At 49.5% G+C, this 20,706-nt stretch overlaps 1 protein-coding gene across 1 annotated transcript in view; it reads right to left on the bottom strand.

Moving 5' to 3' along the window:
• Positions 1-20,078, bottom strand: part of LOC144509701 (myoferlin-like) — a 182,650-nt gene extending 162,572 nt beyond the window's left edge. The window contains exons 1-5 of the mRNA XM_078238482.1: positions 20,006-20,078; positions 13,010-13,065; positions 11,299-11,390; positions 5,719-5,827; positions 4,098-4,161 (exon numbers count right to left, since the gene is read on the bottom strand). Of these exons, the coding sequence (XP_078094608.1) occupies positions 4,098-4,161; positions 5,719-5,827; positions 11,299-11,390; positions 13,010-13,065; positions 20,006-20,078 (394 nt within the window). The remainder of the gene's footprint in view (positions 1-4,097; positions 4,162-5,718; positions 5,828-11,298; positions 11,391-13,009; positions 13,066-20,005) is intronic.
• Between the last annotated feature and the right edge of the window lie 628 nt (positions 20,079-20,706).

The following is a 20,706-nucleotide window of genomic DNA, read 5'->3' as shown; positions in this document are numbered from 1 at the left end:
TTGAATCTCTGACGGAAGGTCATCAGCTCAAAACGTTGACACTATTTCTCTCTCCACAGAAGTGGCCAGACCTGCCGAGAACTCCCGGCTATTTCTGTTATTATTAAGTTGGTGTTCTCACTTTCTAGCTTTTGCACACCCTCGATCAAGACATCCCAGGGGGAGGTACAGCATGGTGGGACGCAGAGTAAAGTTAGTCACAAGTAGGCCTACATTAACACTGCAATGAAGTTACTGTGAAAATCCCTGAGTCGCCACACTCCGGCGCCTGTTCGGGTTACACTGAGGGAGAATTTAGCACCTAACCAGCACGTCTTTCGGACTGTGTGAGGAAACCGGAGCACCCGGAGGAAACCCACGCAGACACGGGGGAGAATGGGCAAACTCCGCACAGACAGTGACCCCAAGCCGGGAATTGAACCCCTGGCGCTGTGAGGCAGCAGTGCTAACCACCGTGCCACCGTGTCCAATAACCAAACTCAGAACAGGAGGCCATTCAGCCCCTCGAGCCTCTTCCACCATTCAATGAGATCATAGGTTATCTCCACTTCCTTCTTGCCTCCATAACCTCTTAACGTCCTCTATTTTGGATTCTCAAATGATTAATCAAGCTAACATCTCGTGCATTTTGGAGGAGAGAGCTAGCTCCAGACTTCCACCCCCTTTTACAGGAAGATGCGCTTCCTAACTTTTTTCCTGAATGGACTTGCTCTGGTTGCATCCCTCTGTCCGAGACTCTTCATAGAATCCCTGCAGTGTAGAAGGAAGCCATTCGGCCCATCGAGTCTGCACCGACCACAATCCCACCCAGACCCTATTCCCATAACCCCACATATTTACCCTGCTAATCCCCTGACACTAAGGGGCAATTTAGCATGGCCAATCAACCTAACCTGCACATCTTTGGACTGAGGGAGGAAATCGGAGCACCCGGAGGAAACCCACCCAGCCCCAGGAGAACGTGCAAACTCTGCACAGAAAGTCACCCGAGGCCGGAATTAAACCCGGGTCCCAGGCACTGTCAGGCAGCAGTGCTAACCACTGTGCCACCTTTGCCCCACTGTGCCACCGTGCCGACTCCACTCACTAGCGGATGAAGTTTTGCTCGATTTACCCTATGAATCTTCCTTCCAAAATGCCAAGAACAGCAATCAAATCTCCTGTCAACCCAGGGCATTGCGAGCCTATCATTTTCCAATGATAGTCCAACCAGGATTTCGCTTAGCAGCAACTAAACTCCCTCTCCTTTACAATCTTGATCTCTCTAAGCATAAAGGGTTAACTTCAAAAGGTTAGTCACGGCACGAATCAATTCCAGCCTCCTGGACTACCTGGATCCACTACAGTTTGCCTACCACCGCAACAGGTCCACAGCAGACATCATTTCCCTGGCCCTGCACTCAACCCTGGAACACCTAGATAACAAGGACACCGATGTCAGACTCCTATTTATTGACTACAGCTCAGCCTTCAACGCCATTATTCCCACGAAACTCATCTCCAAACTCTGTGGCCTGGGCCTCGGCACCTCCCCCTGTGACTGGATCCTGAACTTCCTAACTCACGGACCATAATCAGTAAGGATAGGCAACAACACCTCCTCCACGATCATCCTCAACACCGGTGCCCCACAAGGCTGTGTTCTCAGCCTCCTACTATAGTCCTTATACACCTATGACTGTGCGGCCAAATTCCCCTCCAATTCGATTTTCAAGTTTGCTGACGACATCACCGTAGTGGGTCGGATCTCAAACAATGACAAGACAGAGTACAGGAATGAGATAGAGAATCTGGTGAACTGGTGCAGCAACAATAATCTCTCCCTCAATGTCAACAAAACGAAGGAGATTGTCATCGACTTCAGGAAGCGTAAAGGAGAACATGCCCCTGTCTACATCAATGGGGACGAAGTAGAAAGGGTCGCGAGCTTCAGGATTCTAGGTGACCAGATCACCAACAACCTGTCCTGGTCCCCCCATGCCGACACTATGGTTAAGAAAACCCATCAACGCCTCTACTTTCTCAGAAGATTAAGGAAATTTGGCATGTCAGCTACGACTCTCACCAACTTTTACAGATGCACCCCAGGAAGCATTCTTTCTGGTTGTATCACAGCTTGGTATGGCTCCTGCTCTGCCCATGACCGCAAGAAACTACAAAAGGTCGTGAATGTAGCCCAATCCATTACGCAAACCAGCCTCCCATCCATTGACTCTGTCTACACTTCCCGCTGCCTCGGCAACACAGCCAGCATAATCAAGGACCCCACGCATCCCGGACATTCTCGCTTCCACCTTCTTCCTTTGGGAAAAAGATACAAATGTCTGAGGTCACGTACCAACCGACTCAAGAACAGCTTCTTCCCTGCTGCTGTCAGACTTTTGAATAGAATCATAGAAACCCTACAGTGCAGAAGGAGGCCATTTGACCCATCGAGTCTGCACCGACCACAATCCCACCCAGGCCCTATCCCCATATCCCCACATATTTACCCGCTAATCCCTCTAACCTACGCATCCCGGGACACTAAGGGGCAATTTAGCGTGGCCAATTAACCTAACCCACACATCTTTGGACTGTGGGAGGAAACTGGAGCACCCGGAGGAAACCCACGCAGACACAGGAAGAATGTGCAAATTCCACACAGACAGTGACCCGAGCCGGGAATCGAACCCAGGTCCCTGGAGCTGTGAAGCAGCAGTGCTAACCACTGTGCTACCGTGCCGCCCCCTACCTTGCATTGGACCTTTTCATCGTATGTTAATACTTGTGACAATAATAAATAATAAATCAAATCAAGTTCCATCAGCATTTTTGATTTCATTTGTGCCGGACTTTTAACTATTTTGGTATTTCTGTGCATGGAGTCGTAACAGCACAGAGGTTGGGCCCACTGACCACACCAGCTCTCCGCAGAATCCTGGAGCTCTTACCACAGAAAGTAGTTGAGGGCAAAACGTTGTGTGGTTTCAAGAAGGAATTAGATATAGCTCTTGGGGCTAAAGGGATCAAGGAACTTGCGTGTGAATATAGATAGTTTGATGAGTTGGAGTTTAAAAGAGAGGGGATCTCATAGAAACTTATAAAATTCCAACAGGGTTAGACAGGGTAGATTCAGAAAGAATGTTCCCGATGGTGGGGGGAGTCCAGAACTAGGGGACTTATCTGAGGAAGGATGTTCTTGCTATGGAGGGAGTACAGCGAAGATTTACCAGGCAGATTCCTGGGATGGCAGGTCTGTCATATGAGGAAACACTAAGTCGGTGAGGATTATTCACTGGAGTTTAGAACCAGAGCACCCGGAGGAAACCCACACAGACACGGGGAGAATGTGCAGACTCTGCACAGACAGTGACCCGAGGCCGGAATTGAACCCGGGTCCCTGGCGCTGTGAGGCAGCAGTGCTATCCACTGTGCCACCGTGCTGCCCTCATATAAACTTATAAAATTCTAACAGTGTTAGACAGGGTAGGCTGAGAAAGAATGTTCCCGATGGTGGGGGGAGTCCAGGACTAGGGGGTCACAGTTTGAGGATAAGGGGTAAACCTTTTAGAACTGAGGTGAGGAGAAATTTCTTCACCCAGAGGGTGGTGAATGTGTGGAATTCACTCCCACAGAAAGTAGTTGAGGCCAAAACATTGTGTGATTTCAAGAAGAAATTAGATTTCGCTCTTGGGGCTAAAGGGATCGAGGGATATGGGGAGAAGGGGGGGATCAGAATATTGAATTTGATGATCAGCCATGATCATAATGAATGGCGGAGGAAGGTCAAAAGGCTGAATGGCCTCCTCCTGCTTCTAGTTTCCATGTTTCTGTCGATCATCCCAGTCCCTCACATTTGACCCTTTGAAAGGACCCCGATCTGTTAATTTTTTGGTCCAAAGGTGGATGTTCTCAAGCTTAACTGCGTTGAAAGTCATTCGTCACTGTTTCCAGTCACTGAATCTATCTCTCTGTGAGTGTATGCTGCCTTCTCTATGTTGCTTTCCAACGTGATAGTTTCCCAACACCAGCACGTTCCCTGTGATCGCCAGGCTTCGAGCCAAACACTGTTGCTTAACACGTGAGAAGGGTGCTTCATGGAGTGTCTCACTTACCCTCTATCTTCTCTTTCTTATCGGCGAGGGGAGGCTCGTAGAAGATTTCAAAGCTGAGAGTGTTCTGAAAACGAGAAGGCAATGAAAAGCAAACGCATGAATTCCCACCAGTCCTGTTTCATTCCCCCCAGCCCAGACCAGCCCAGCCCGGACCGGCAGCCCACTCTGGATCCTGTTACCATCCAAGCACTGGTCGTCCTCCATCATCCTCCCACTCCCATCAAATCTCTCGCGCAGGGAGTGGCAGAAGGTTCCCTCAAGTCAGGGACAGCTTGCGTTCAGGTACATCATCAACACTTTGCATGCATACAGCACCTTTAACCAAAAAAACCCAGGAAGGAGCCTGGTCGGACAACTTTTGACACTGAGGCATCTTTAAGAACAGATAGCTTAGATCTGAATTAGAGGAGGACATTTTAAGGGGCATCTAAAAGGGGGAGGCTTTGGGCTTAGGCAACTGAAGGCACCGCCACCAATGGTGGACAGAAGTATTAATGTTATGTCAATTAGATTCTTAGGGTTAAGGGTAAAAAGGTGAAGGATATTGATTGATCAAATATCATTCAATCGTAGAATTCCTACAGTGCAGGAGGCCATTCGGCCCATCGAGTCTGCACCGACCACAATCCCACCCAGGCCCTATCCCCGTAACCCCATACATTTACCTGCTAATTCCTCTAACCTACACATCCCGGGACACGAAGAGTCAATTTAGCATGGCCAATCAACCTAACCTGCACATCTTTGGGCCGTGGGGGTAAACCAGAGTATCCGGAGGAAATCCACATGGGGAGAACGTGTAGACTCCACACAGACAGTGGCCCAAGCCGGGAATCGAACCCGGGTCCTTAGCGCTGTGAGGCAGCAGTGCTAACCACTGTGCCACCATGCCCTGAGTGGCTTGCTAGACCATTTCGGAGAGCAATTGAGAGTCACTCTGGAGTCACATGTGGGCCAGACCGGGTAAGGATGGCAGATTTCCTTCCCTAAAAGACATTAGTGAACCAGATGGGTTTTTCCGACAATGGTTTCATGGTCATCAGTAGATTCTTAATTCCAGATTTTTTCATTGAATTCAAATTCCACCATCTGCCGTGGCGGGATTCGAACCCGGGTCCCCCAGAACCTGAGGTGGGTTTCTGGATTAATAGCCTACCGATAATACCACTAGCCCATTATCTCCCCCTTGATGCAAATATCGGGCCGCAGCACTTATTTTTTTATACTTTTCCAATTCAATCAAATCAAATCCAATTCAGAGTCTCAACAAGTTGAGACATTTCCGATCCAGGCTGACAAGACAGGGCGGGCGACCAAACCACCCTGTCCTGGGCCTGATCTACATGAGCCAAGCTGATTGGAGAAGGGGGAGGTTCCTCCTCCAAGACTTGGGCTCATTTGCATCTTAGCCGAAAGGCCGAGATGCCGCTTTTAAAAATAGCTTCATATGAAACATATGAAGCTTCAATGTAACCTAATGACCTCAACCAAGTGCAGCATCCTCTCCATACTACACTTGATCTTATTGATAAGCTCAGCTTTGTAGTGGGCGTAAGGTGGGAGTGCAGGCAGGAGAGGGAGAGAGCATAAGGTCCACTCTACGTCCCAACAGAAACCTCACCTTTGTTTTTTGTTTCCTCTTATCCAGCAGAGGAACTTTGACGAAAGAGACATTTTTGCTCCCCTCACCGACCACATTGGCAAGCCGGACATTGATGGAACCGAGAAGTCTGTGGGGGGAGGAGCAAGGAAGATAAAATCCAGTCACCGTGGGTTAACTCATCACTGGACACACTGCCATTCCATCCACTTAACTACCTTCATGGTTGACAACTCAAAAACAGGACACACAACCTCAGTTAATTTTCAAGGATGGTAGGAGGCAAAGTTTTTTATCAAGTTTATTTATTAGTCACAAGTAAGGCTTACATTAACACCGCAATGAAGTTACTGTGACAATCCCCTAGTCGCCACACTCCGGCGCCTGTTCGGGTTACATTGAGGGAGAATTTAGTATCTAACCAACACGTCTTTCGGACTGTGGGAGGAAACGGTGGCACAGTGGTTAGCACTGCTGCCTCACAGCACCAGGGACCCGGGTTCGAATCCTGGCTTGAGTCACTGTGCGGAGTCTGCATATTCTCCCCATGTCTGCGTGGGTTTCCTCCGGGTGCTCCGGTTTCCTCCCACAGTCCGAAAGATGTGTAGTTTAGGTGGATTGGCCATGCTAAATTGACCCTTAGAGTCAGGGAGACTAGTTAGGGTAAATGCATGGGGTTATGGGAATAGGGCCTAGGATGGGATTGTGGTTGGTGCAGACTCGATGGACCGAATAGCCTCCTCCTGCACTGTAGGGATTCTATGATTCTATGAAACCGGAGCCCCCCGGAGGAAACCCACGCAGACACGGGGAGAATGTGCAGACTCTGCACAGACAGTGACCCAAAGCGGGACTCGAACACGCGTCCCTGGCGCTGTGAGGCAGCAGTGCTAACCCACTGTGCCGCCGCGGTCACAGGTTCACACATCAATGAGTGACATACCCGAGTAGGAAGCCATTCGGCCCATCGTTCCCGTGCCAGCTCTTTGAAGAAGCTATCTAATTAATCCCACTCCCTCTCCCTGGTCTTTCCCCATCAACTTGGCTAAACCTTCCTGTTCAAGTTCGTGTCAAATTCTCTTCTGAAGGTTCAAACTGCTCCCATTACCCTTTCGGAATGTGAACCCCGAATCATAACTCGCTGCCTCCAGATTTTGTTTTGCCAGTTTCCCATCCCCCACCGCCCCCCGCCCTCTGCCACCCCCCACCTCCCGCTCCCCACCCCGTTCTGCTTTTTCCCTAACCACGCTCTGCCAAAAGCGATCACAACTTTGAACGCTAAAGTAAACAGATTTTAAAGGTTGGGCTACATTCCGGTTTTTAAACATGTGCGCCTCTGAGCTTTGGTGCACCCCACTTGGGGTGGCACAGTGGTTTTAGCACTGCTGCCTCACAGCGCCAGGGACCCGGGTTCGATTCCCGGCTTGGGTCTGTGTGGGAGTTTGCACGTTCTCCCCCCCGTGTCTGCGTGGGTTTCCTCCGGGTGCTCCGGTTTCCTCCCACAGTCCGAAAGACGTGCTGGCTATGTTGGTTGGCCGTGCTAAACTGCCCCTTAGAGTCAGGGGGATTAGCAGGGTAAATGTGTGGGGTGGCGGGAATAGGGCCTGGGTGGGATTGTGGTCGGTGCAGGCTCGATGGGCCGAAGGGCCTCCTTCTGCACTGTAGAGATTCTATGATTCTCCAAGTAATCCAATTGACAGAACCTGACAATGTTCGCTCAACAATCCCTGAGATGGGATCTCCTGAGGAAAGAACAAAAGAACAAAGAACAAAGAACAATACAGCACAGGAACAGGCCCTTCGGCCCTCCAAGCCCGCGCCGCTCCCCGGTCCAGGATTGAATCCTGAATCCAGGATCCCCGCCCAATTTCCCAGCCTATCTACATCCTAATATCCTATCCACCGAGCTGTCCCTCACAGCTATGCTGCTTTGTTCATCACAACCTATTAACTCGGAAAATGCTTCCCAACCCTATTCATTTCCACTTCCACGAACACCATATGAATTCCCTGCCCCCGAGACAGGTTCCCAACTATCCGCAGTCTCGCTCTGTACTGGCACCAGCAAGATGATCATAGAATGAAGCCTTGAAACGAGAAACAAAGAACAATTAGCCCGCGCCGCTCCCTGGTCCAAACTAGACCACTCTTTTGTATCCCTCCATTCCCACTCCGTTCATATAGCTGTCTAGATAAGTCTTAAACGTTCCCAGTGTGTCCGCCTCCACCACCTTGCCCGGCAACACATTCCAGGCCCCCACAACCCTCTGTGTATAATATGTCCTTCTGATATCTGTGTTAAACCTCCCCCCCTTCACCTTGAACCTATGACCCCTCGTGAACGTCACCACCGACCCGGGGAAAAGCTTCCCACCGTTCACCCTATCTATGCCTTTCATAATTTTATACACCTCTATTAAGTCTCCCCTCATCCTCCGTCTTTCCAAGGAGAACAACCCCAGTTTCCCCAATCTCTCCTCATAACCAAGCCCCTCCATACCAGGCAACATCCTGGTAAACCTCCTCTGTACTCTCTCCAAAGCCTCCACGTCCTTCTGGTAGTGTGGCGACCAGAACTGGACGCAGTATTCCAAATGCGGCCGAACCAACGTTCTATACATCTGCAACATCAGACCCCAACTTTTATACTCTATGCCCCGTCCTATAAAGGCAAGCATGCCATATGCCTTCTTCACCACCTTCTCCACCTGTGACGTCACCTTCAAAGATCTGTGGACTTGCACACCCAGGTCCCTCTGCGTCTCTACACCCTTTATGGTTCTTCCATTTATCGTGTAGCTCCTCCCCACATTATTCCCACCAAAAAGCATCACTTCGCATTTATCAGGATTGAACTCCATCTGCCATTTCCTTGCCCAAATTTCCAGCCTATCTATAACCTTCTGTAGCCTCTGACAATGTTCCTCACTATCTGCAAGTCCTGCCAGTTTTGTGTCGTCCGCAAACTTACTGATCACCCCAGTTACTCCTTCTTCCAGATCATTTATATAAATCACAAACAGCAGAGGTCCCAATACAGAGCCCTGCGGTACACCACTAGTCACAGGCCTCCAGCCGGAAAAAGACCCTTCCACTACCACCCTCTGTCTTCTATGACCAAGATGTGAAGATGCCGGCGTTGGACTGGGGTAAACACAGTAAGAAGTTTAACAACACCAGGTTAAAGTCCAACAGGTTTATTTGGTAGCAAAAGCCACACAAGCTTTCGAGGCTCTTTTTAGCCTGTCTTGATGCTCTCTCCACTCCCATTGTTTTGTTTCTTAAAGACTGGATTAGTTGTAAGTATTCGCATTCCAACCATTATTCATGTAAATTGAGTCTGTGTCTTTATAAGTTCTGTTTGTGAACAGAATTCCCACTCACCTGAAGAAGGGGCTTAGAGCCTCGAAAGCTTGTGTGGCTTTTGCTACCAAATAAACCTGTTGGACTTTAACCTGGTGTTGTTAAACTTCTTACTGTCTTTCTATGACCAAGCCAGTTCTCCACCCATCTAGCCACCTCCCCCTTTATCCCATGAGATCCAACCTTTTTCACTAGCCTACCATGAGGGACTTTGTCAAACGCTTTACTAAAGTCCATATAGACAACATCCACGGCCCTTCCTTCGTCAACCATTTTGGTCACTTCTTCAAAAAACACCACCAGGTTAGTGAGGCATGACCTCCCTCTCACAAAACCATGCTGACTATCGTTAATGAGTTTATTCCTTTCTAAATGCGCATACATCCTATCTCTAAGAATCTTCTCCAACAACTTCCCCACCACGGACGTCAAGCTCACCGGCCTATAATTACCCGGGTTATCCTTCCTACCCTTCTTAAATAACGGGACCACATTGGCTATCCTCCAATCCTCTGGGACCTCACCTGCGTCCAGTGACGAGACAAAGATTTGCGTCAGAGGCCCAACGATTTCACCTCTCGTCTCCCTGAGCAGCCTTGGATAGATTCCATCAGGCCCTGGGGATTTGTCAGTCTTTATATTCTCTAACAAACCTAACACTTCCTCCTTTGTAATGGAGATTTTCTCCAACGGTTCAACACTCCCCTCCGAGACACTCCCAGTCAAAACATCCCTCTCCTTTGTGAATACCGACGCAAAGTATTCATTTAGGATCTCCCCTACTTCTTTGGGCTCCAAGCATAAGTCCCCACTTTTGTCCCTGAGAGATCCGATTTTTTCCCTAACAACCCTTTTGTTCCTAACGTATGAATAAAATGCCTTGGGATTCTCCTTAATCCTGTCTGCCAAGAACATTTCGTGACCCCTTTTTGCTCTTCTAATTCCCCGTTTGAGTACTTTCCTACTTTCTTTGTACTCCTCCAGAGCTCCCTCCGTTTTTAGCTTCTTGGACCTAACATACACCTCTCTTTTCTTTTTGACCAGTCCCTCAATTTCCCTGGTTATCCACGGTTCTCTAATCCTACCCTTCCTATCCTTCTTTTTTACAGGCACATGCTTGTCCTGTAGCCCTAACAACCGTTCCTTAAAAGACTGCCACATACCAGATGTGGATTTACCCTCAAACAGCCTCTTGGACATGTTGGACATGTTGGGCCTGTACCCACTGGAGTTTCGAAGATTGAGAGGCAATCTGACTGAAGCATGTAAGATGCTGAGGGGGAGTTGACAAGGTGGACACTGAGAGGTTGTTTCCACTGGTCAGGAATTCTGGAGCATGAGGACACATCTCAGGACAAGGGGTCGAACATTTAGGACTGAGATGAGGAGAAATTTCTTCACTCAGAGGGTGATGAACCTTTGGAATTCTCTGCCCCAGAGAATTGTGGGTGCTCCATCATTAAGGACATTTAAGGCTGGGATAGGCAGATTTTTCTCGGACACTTTGGGAATAACGGGGTATGGGGGGGCCAGGCACGAGGGGCTGAATGGCCTACTCCTGCTCCTATTTCTTATATTGCCTGGTCCGTACTGGTGTTTGAACTGCACATGAACCGCCTCCCATCCGATTTCATCTCACCTTTGCAGCACAGTTCTAACCCCACTCCCTTGGGATGTCTCCTGCACGGTGGCACAGTGGTTAGCACTGCTGCCTCACAGCGCCAGGGATCCCGGGTTCGATTCCCAGCTCGGGTCACTGTCTGTGTGGAGTTTGCACATTCTCCCCCGTGTCTGCGTGGGTTTCCTCCGGGTGCTCCGGTTTCCTCCCACAGTCCAAAAGACGTGCTGGTTAGGTGCTAAATTCTCCCTCAGTGTAACCCGAACAGGAGTGTGGCGACTGGGGGATTTTCACAGCAACTTCATTGCAGTGTTAATGTAAGCCTTACTTGTGACACTAATAAATAAACTTTAAACCCCTCAGTATCTCTCCCCACCCCAACTCTGAGAGACCCGCCCTTTACTGACTTTGCTGAGCCAGACAGAACATCAGTGTGAGGACATCATTGCTGCCAAGTTTGGAAAAGGACTGCTTCCATCAGCCGCGAACTGTCAGCGGCTATTTCTCAAGGATTTTTGAATTCTCCTGCGGGTGATAAATCTCTAAATTGACAGTTTTTGTGCTGAATTCCTTCAGCAACTCGATGAGTCAGCTCGTGTCAAAGCGCAGAAGAATGTTACCTGCCCTTTCCAACTTTATCTTTGCCTTTCAGATGAATCTGCAGAGAAGACCTTGCGTCGAGAGCATGTCCTTTCAACTTAAACTCCAGTGTCTGAAAGATTCAAAATAGGATTGGTGACCATTTATAATTAAACACCTCAAACAGCGACTCGTCCCGAAGTGAGGCTGACTGAACCCAACCACCCAAGACCAGACACCACTCCCATGTGACACCCGACACCCGACACCCCTCGCTGCGACACCCGACACACCTCCCTGTGACACCCAACACCACTCCAGGTATCACTCATCACCACACACCCTTCCGTGTGATACCCGACACACCTCCCTATGACACCCAACACACCTCCCTGTGACACCCAACACACCTCCCTGTGACACCCAACACACCTCCCTGTGACACCCAACACACCTCGCTGTGACACCCAACACACCTCCCTGTGACACCCAACACCCCTCCCTGTGACACCCAACACACCTCCCTGTGACACCCGACACCCCTCGCTGTGACACCCAACACCACACACTCTTTCCTGTACCACTCAACACCACTCCAGGTATCACTCAACACCACACAACCCTTCCAGTGACGCCCAATACCAAACGCCCCTCCCTGCAACACCCAATACCACTCACCTGACGAAGGGGCCGCGCTCCGAAAGCTTGTGTGGCTTTTGCTACCAAATAAACCTGCTGGACTTTAACCTGGCGTTGTTAAACTTCTTACTGTGTCCACCCAATACCGCACGCCCCTCTCTCCCTGTGACACCCAGGAATGAAGGGTTTGTCATATGAGGAGCGGCTGAGGACTCTGGGTCTGTACTCGATGGAGTTTAGAAGGATGAGGGGGGGATCTCATTGAAACTTACAGAATACTGAGAGGCCTGGATAGAGTGGACGTGGAGAGGATGTTTCCACTCATGGGAGAGATTAGAACTCGAGGGCACAACCTCAGAGTGAAGGGACGCTCCTTTAAAACTGAGAATGAGGAGGAATTTCTTCAGCCAGAGGGTTTGGTGAATCTGTGGAACTCTTTGCCGCAGAGGACTGTGGAGAACAGGTCATTGGGTGTCTTTAAGACAGAGATAGATAGGTTCTTGATTAATAAGGGGATTAAGGGTTATGGGGAAAGGGCAGGAAAATGGGGATGAGAAAAATATCAGCCATGATTGAATGGCGGGGCAGATTCGATGGGCCGAGTGGCCTAATTCTGCTCCTATGTCTCATAGTCTTATGATCAATACCACACACCCCTCCCTGTGACACCTGACGCACCCCTTACTGTACCACCCGACACCACACTCCCTCTGTCACCGTACCCTGCATATTCCTCCATGACCCTCCCTGCATTGGCACAACGCCTCATCTAATGCCAGAGCTTCCTCTGTGCATCCCAGCCCGCACTCGAAGACCTCTCCCTCACTCTGTCTTGCCTCACCCCATTCCTCTCGCTCTCTGTGCCAACCTTGTCCATCCTAACCAGTGGTTAAACCTCTGTGCCATCTCTGATCAACTGAGGCTGATCAACTCCAAACTATGACTGGAAGTGACACTCATTGGTATACGTGATGCCAATAATCTCTCCAATATTTGACTCTTTCCACATGGTACACATTTCTCCGAATGCCAGTGCAAAGTGCCACCTGTTGACTCAGCCTCCCTCCCTCGCACTGCCCGAGGAGGTCACATCAAGAATGCTTTTCTACTTGCCTCGGTCCACTTGACATTCTTATCCTCTTCCGATAAGCTCGTCCTCTTCTTTTTCCCTGGCAAGACACAAGGTGTGAGATGGTGGTGTTTGCTCGGGAGAATCGGGAAGTGACAGTCCTGGGAAAGCAGGTTTGACTGGGGTAACGGACAGAGGGATCTGAGATAGAGAGACACAGGTCATCAAAGGCCACAATCTAGGGCAATAAAAGCATTGGAAGAACCAGGGATTCATTCCTTGAGGGATAGAACACAAAAGCAGAGAAGTTAGTGTTAAATTGACACCAACGGGGTCATGGTAATGTCACCAGCCTGGTAATCCAAAGGCCCAAACTGGACACATGGGTTCAACCCTAAATTCAACTCATTAAAATCTGGGATATAAAGCCAATCTCAGTATCGGTGACTGTCAAACTATCAGTGGTTGTTGTATAAACTCTATCTGGTTCACTAATGTCCTTTCAGAAAGGAAATCTGCCATCCTTACCTAGTCTGGCCTACATGTGAATCTTAACTACCCTCAAAGAATGATTAGATACATAGAATCCCTACAGCACAGAAGGAGGCGATTTGGCCCATCGAGTCTGCACCGACCACAATCCCACCCAGGCCCTATTCCCGTAATCCCACATATTAACCCTGCTAATCCCCCTGACATTAAGAGGCAATTTAGCATGGCCAATCCCCCTAACCTGCACATCTTTGGACACTAAGGGACAATTTAGTATGGTCAATCCACCTAATCCGCACATCTTTGGTCACTAAAGGGCAATTTAGCATGGCAAATCCACCTAACTTGCACATTTTTGGACACTAAGGGGCAATTTAGCATGGCCAATCCACCTAACCTGCACATCTTTGGACACTAAGGGTCAATTTAGCATGGCTAATCCACCTAACCTGCACATCTTTGGACACTAAGGGGCAATTTAGCATGGCCAATCCACCTAACCTGCACATCTTTGGACACTAAGGGGCAATTTAGCATGGCCAATCCACTTAACCTGCACATCTTTGGACACTAATGGGCAATTTAGCATGGCCAATCCACCTAACCTACACATCTTTGGACACTAAGGGATAATTTAGCATGGCCAATCCACTTAACCTGCACATCTTTGGACACTAAGGGGCAATTTAGCATGGCCAATCCACCTAACCTGCACATCTTTGTACTCTGGGAGGAAACCGGAGCACCCAGAGGAAACCCACGCAGACACGGGGAGGACATGCAGACTCCACACAGACAGTGACCCGAGCTGGGAATTGAACCCGGGTCCCCAGCGCTGTGAGGCAGCAGTGCTAACCACTGGGACACCATGCCATCCCAATTAGGAGGGGGTAACAAATAAAAAGTCCAACAACCCAGATCTTCTGGTTTCCGGATGCTCAGAGATCGGATGCACCCTGAAAGCTGCACTCCGGGACCCTCGGAAGTCCCACCACAAGGACTCCACGGGAATTGCAAGTTTCAACCCCTGGCGAGCAATTCTCGACAACCAGAACCCTTCAAAAAAGTCTCTCAGCTCTGAGTTTGAGACAGAGACTTGGGAAGGTTCAGACTTACTTACCTGGATAGTTACCCAGGAAATAGATAGAAAAAAAAATCCATGTTTAATTCCTGGGTAACTAAAAAACTAACCTCCTCCACCACCACCTCCCTGAGTCCCCACCACAGTGGAGCAACAGGGTGGCACAGTGGGTTAGCACTGCTGCCTCACAGCGCCAGGGACCCGGGTTCGATTCCCAGCTCGGGTCACTGTCTGTGCGGAGTCTGCACGTTCTCCCCGTGTCTGCGTGGGTTTCCTCCGGGTGCTCCGGTTTCCTCCCACAGTCTGAAAGACGTGCTGGTTAGGTGCTAAATTCTCTCTCAGTGTAACCCGAACAGGAGTGTGGCGACTTGGGGATTTTCACAATAACTTCATTGCAGTGTTAATGTAAGCCTACTTGTGACACTAATAAATAAACTTTACTTTAAATCAACCCCACCCTGGGCTTTCCCACACTGACCCTCCAACTCCCACCCTGCGGACAACCAAAGGCAATCACTGTCTGTGTGGAGTCTGCACGTTCTCCCCGTGTCAGCGTGGGTTTCCTCCGGGTGCTCCGGTTTCCTCCCAGTCCAAAGATGTTAGGTGGATAGACCATGCTAAATTGCTCCTTACTGTCAGGGGGACTAGCTAGGGTAAATGCATGGGGTTACGGGGATAGGGACTGGGTGGGATTGTGGTCAGTGCAGACTCGATGGGCCGAATGGCCTCCTTCTGCACTGTAGGATTCTATAACGCTCCAAACCCCCAATTCTCCAACTCCTTCCTTCATCTGCCGACCAACCCCCAACTGATACCCACTTGCCTTCAACCCTCACACTCCAAATCCCTCCCTGACCATCCAACCAACCCGAATTCCCCCCCCCCCTCAACTCCACCCCCACCCCCCCAACCTCTGACTTCACTACCCTACCACCCTGCCATCTACCACCCTGCCATCTGACCCACTTACCTCACTGATTCAGTGGAATCTATTCAAATATTTGAAAGTTTTTCAGTGAGTTAATGAATGAAGACTCAGCAAAATATGGCGTCCAGTAACGCAACATCCCCCGCACCCCCATCGCCCCCCCCCACCCCCGCCCCCCCCCCCCCACCCCCGCCCTGCCAAACCCACCTCAAATAAGACAGGGGGATTGGGAGTAAGGGTCAGAGATAGAAACTAGAAAAGCTAGATCAGACACCAAAAATAATTTCTTAATCTACAACGGTGAAGCCTATTTGGACGTCGATCTGATTACCGTCTACTACTGGCTCAACTGGCATCCCTCGCACCTCACCATTCACTCCTACTGCCACTGCCTGGGCACCATAAACTGCAAATTCCCTTCCCAGCCACTCACCATCCTGACTTGGAAATATATCGGCCGTTCCTTCACTGTTGCTGGGTCAAAATCCTGGAACTCCCTCCCTAACAGCACTGTGGGTGTACCTACACCACACGGGCTGACTGATGTCCAATAACAATTCTGGAACCCCCTCCCTAACAGCACTGTGGGTGTACCTACACCACACGGACTGACTGATGCCCAATAGCAATCCTGGAACCCCCTCCCTAACAGCACGGTGGGTGTACCTACACCACACAGACTGACTGATGTCCAATAACAATCCTGGAACTCCCTCCCTAACAGCACTGTGGGTGTACCTACACAGTAAGAAGTTTAACAACACCAGGTTAAAGTCCAACAGGTTTATTTGGTAGCAAAAGCCACCACAGGGACTGACTGATGTCCAATAACAATCCTGGAACTCCCTCCCTAACAGCACTGGGGGTGTACCTACACCACACAGACTGACTGATGTCCAATAACAATCCTGGAACTCCCTCCTTAACAGCACTGTGGGTGTACCTACACCACATGGACTGACTGATGTCCAATAACAATCCTGCAACTCTCTCCCTAACAGCACTGTGGGTGTACCTACAACACACGGACTGACTGATGTCCAAAAAAAATCCTGGAACTCCCTCCCTAACAGCACTGTGGGTGTACCTACATGATGTGGAGATGCCGGCGTTGGACTGGGGTAAATACAGTAAGAAGTTTAACAACACCAGGTTAAAGTCCAACAGGTTTATTTGGTAGCAAAAGCCACACACGCTTTCAGAGCCGTAAGCCCCTTCCTCAGGTAAGTCACCTGAAGGAGGGCATTAAGGCTCCGAAAGCTGGTGCGGCTTTTGCTACCAAATAAACCTGTTGGACTTTAACCTGGTGTTGTTAAACTTCTTACTGGGTGTACCTACACCACATGGACTGACTGATGTCCAATAACAATCCTGGAACTCCCTCCCTAACAGCACTGTGGGTGTACCTACACCACATGGACTGACTGATGTCCAATAACAATCCTGGAACTCCCTCCCTAACAGCACTGTGGGTGTACCTACACCACATGGACTGACTAATGTCCAATAACAATCCTGGAACTCCCTCCCTAACAGCACTGTGGGTGTACCTACACCACACGGACTGACTGATGTCCAATAACAATCCTGGAACTCCCTCCCTAACAGCACTGTGGGTGTACCTACACCTTGCGGACTGACTGATGTCCAATAACAATCCTGGAACTCCCTCCCTAACAGTACTGTGTGTGTACCTACACCACATGGACTGACTGATGTCCAATAATAATCCTGGAACTCCCTCCCTAACAGCACAGTGGGTGTACCTACACCACATGGACTGACTGATGTCCAATAACAATCCTGGAACTCCCTCCCTAACAGCACTGTGGGTGTACCTACACCACACGGACTGACTGATGTCCAATAACAATCCTGGAACTCCCTCCCTAACAGCACTGTGGGTGTACCTACACCACATGGACTGACTAATGTCCAATAACAATCCTGGAACTCCCTCCCTAATAGCACTGTGGGTGTACCTACACCACACGGACTGACTGATGTCCAATAACAATCCTGGAACTCCCTCCCTAACAGCACTGTGGGTGTACCTACACCACATGGACTGACTGATGTCCAATAACAATCCTGGAACTCCCTCCCTAACAGCACTGTGGGTGTACCTACACCACATGGACTGACTGATGTCCAATAACAATCCTGGAACTCCCTCCCTAACAGCACTGTGGGTGTACCTACACCACATGGACTGACTGATGTACAATAACAATCCTGGAACTCCCTCCCTAACAGCACTGTGGGTGTACCTACACCACATGGACTGACTGATGTCCAATAACAATCCTGGAACTCCCTCCCTAACAGCACTGTGGGTGTACCTACACCACACACAGACTGACTGATGTCCAATAACAATCCTGGAACTCCCTCTCTAACAGCACTGTGGGTGTACCTACACCACACACGGACTGACTGATGTCCAATAACAATCCTGGAACTCCCTCCCTAACAGCACTGTGGGTGTACCTACACCACACGGACTGACTGATGTCCAATAACAATCCTGGAACTCCCTCCCTAACAGCACTGTGGGTGTACCTACACCACATGGACTGCAGCGGTTGAAGAATTAGCTCAACATCACCTTCTCAAGGGTATTTCGGGATGGGCAATACATGTTGGCCTTGGCAGTGACTTTTTTCTTTGAGGGGATGTGGGCGTCGCTGGACCAGCATTTATTACCCACCCTGAATTGCCCTTGAACTGAACGGTTTGCTCATTGCAAAGGGCGGCTGAGAGTGAACTGCATTACTCTCAACATTCGAACATCCAGAACCCCCCATGAGATTTGTCCCTCATTCAATTCCATTTTGACTCTGTTGACTTTTTAATTCATTCGTGGGACTTGGGCGTCACCGGCTGGGCCCAGCATTTGTTGCTCATCCCTCGTTGCCTTGAACTGATTGGCTCACTGGGCCATTTCAGAGGGCAGTCGAGAGTCAACCACATTGCTGTGGCTCTGGAGTCACATGTAGGCCAGACCGGGGTAAGGACGGCAGATTTCCTTCCCTAAAGGACATTAGTGAACCAGACTGGCTTTTACCACAGCTGTCATGGTTAGTGTTACTGAGACCAATTTTAGTTCCAAGTTATTAATTGAATTTAAATTCCACCAGCTGTCATTGTTCCAGCTCTGAAAGATTAAATTTTGATTGACTTAAAAGCCCCAGGTGTTTAAAGTAAAACCTCAACCTAGAAGTTAGAGATGCCTTGGGACAGGAAGATGTTGTAAATGGAATGTTTTGCCACGTGGATCGGTCAATACAGAGACAGGATTGTATCTATAGTTTAAAGTTTTAAAGTTAAAGTTTTTAAATTCTATTTATGGGAGTCACAAGCTACATTAACACTGCAATGAAGTTACTGTGAAAATCCCCCAGTCGCCACATTCTGGCGCCTGTCCCATTCACTGGGTAAAAAAGGTTCTTCCTCACGCGTGTCTAATGGTTCTTATTGGGACCAGCACTTTTTTCTTTGTCCACCTTATCCAACACGATTGTAACCTTGTACATCCAATCTCCTCTCAACCTCCTCTCTTTGCCATGTTGGGCTGGGTTTGGAAGCAGCCATTGACTGACGGAGGGAGGTTGATGCAGAGTGAGTGAAGCTGCACACAGGGAAGCTGGTGCTGGTCGGTCACCCCCCGTGCCCGGTGGCACAGTGGTTAGCACTGCTGCCTCACAGCGCCAGGGACCCGGGTTCAATTCCGGCCTTGGCTGACTGTGGAGTTTGCATGTTCTACTTGCGTCTGAGTGGGTTTCCTCCGGGTGCTCCGGTTTCCTCCCACAGTCCAAAGATGTGTGGGTTAGGTGGATTGGCTGTGCTAAATTGCCCCTTAGTGTCCAAAGATGTGCAGGTTAGGGGGATTGGCCATGCTAAATTACCCCTTAGTGTCCAAAGATGTGCAGTTTAGGTGGATTGACCATGCTAAATTGCCCCTTAATGTCCAAAGACATGCAGGTCAGGTGGATTGGCCATGTTAAATTATCCCTTAGTGTCCAAAGATGTGTCGGTCAGGTGAATTGGCTATGCTAAGTTGTCCCTTAGTGTCCGAAGATGTGTGGGTTAGGTGGATTGGCCATGCTAAATTGTTCCTTCGTGTCCAAAGATGTGTAAATTAGGTGGATTGGCCATGCTAAATTGCTTCTTAATGTTCAAAGATGTGCAGGTTAGGTGGATTGACCATGCTAAATTGCCCCTTAGTGTCCAAAGACGTGCAGGTCAGGTGGATTGGCCATGTTAAATTGCCCCTTAATGTCCAAAGGTGTGTGGGTTAGGTGGATTGGCCATGCTAAATTGTTTCTTAGTGTCCAAAGATGTGTAAATTAGGTGGATTGGCCATGCTAAATTGCCCCTTAGTGTCCAAAGATGTGCGGGTTAGGGAGATTACTGGGGCAAATACATTGGGTTATGGGGTTAGGGCCCAGGTATGATAAAAAGGTGGGTCGGTGCAGACTCGATTGGCCAAATGGCCTCATTGTGCACTGTAAGAATTCTATCATTCTTTCCGCTCACCTCTGAATAGCACAGACACGTGGAGCCGGGAGCTCTCTGGCCTGTAGGCAGCTAGTTTGCCCACGCTCAGCATCCTTCCAGCCCCTTGTCTCTCACACCGCTCTCAGAACTGGCTTGACCAGAGCCCACTGTCGTCTTCGGGCATCGCCGCTGCTTGTCGTTGTCCAAGTCCTCTCCCCACCCCATTCCCCAGCTTTCTGCCTTCCTCACTCCCCCCCTGGCGGAACATAGGCAACTTCAGGGAGAGAGAAAGAAAAAAATAGTGTCACGGAGAGAGTCATACGGCAGCCAGCAACAATAGGGAATCATGTGACAATGGGCGGAACCAAGGTCACATGACTGGACTATAGAACAATGGTCAGGTGGTACCGGGCCACAATGGGGTGGAGGGGGAGGGTCACATGGCAACACGATGGAACCAAGGTCTTGTGACAGCGGGCAACAAAGAGTGTCACATGACAATGGGGGGGGGTAGAACCAAGGTCATGTGACAGGAAGGAGGCCAACAGTGGGCAACAACGAGCAGAACAGATAGGAGGAATTGGCTGAAGGTACAACGCCCTCAGTTAATACTGGCCCATGGGCCAGAGTGAACCCTGCAGTCAGCCCTGCTGGAGGGTCGGACTTCCCCGCGCATGCTTTGATAAAATAGAGTTAAAGAGAAATGCCCAAATAGAATGGACACCAAGCACCTTCGGGGA

The sequence above is a fragment of the Mustelus asterias genome, chromosome 22 (genome assembly GCF_964213995.1).
Source record: "Mustelus asterias chromosome 22, sMusAst1.hap1.1, whole genome shotgun sequence".
Classification (NCBI taxonomy): domain Eukaryota; kingdom Metazoa; phylum Chordata; class Chondrichthyes; order Carcharhiniformes; family Triakidae; genus Mustelus; species Mustelus asterias.
The sequence above is the reverse complement of the archived record's forward strand: the minus strand, read 5'-3'. Positions and strand labels throughout refer to the sequence as shown.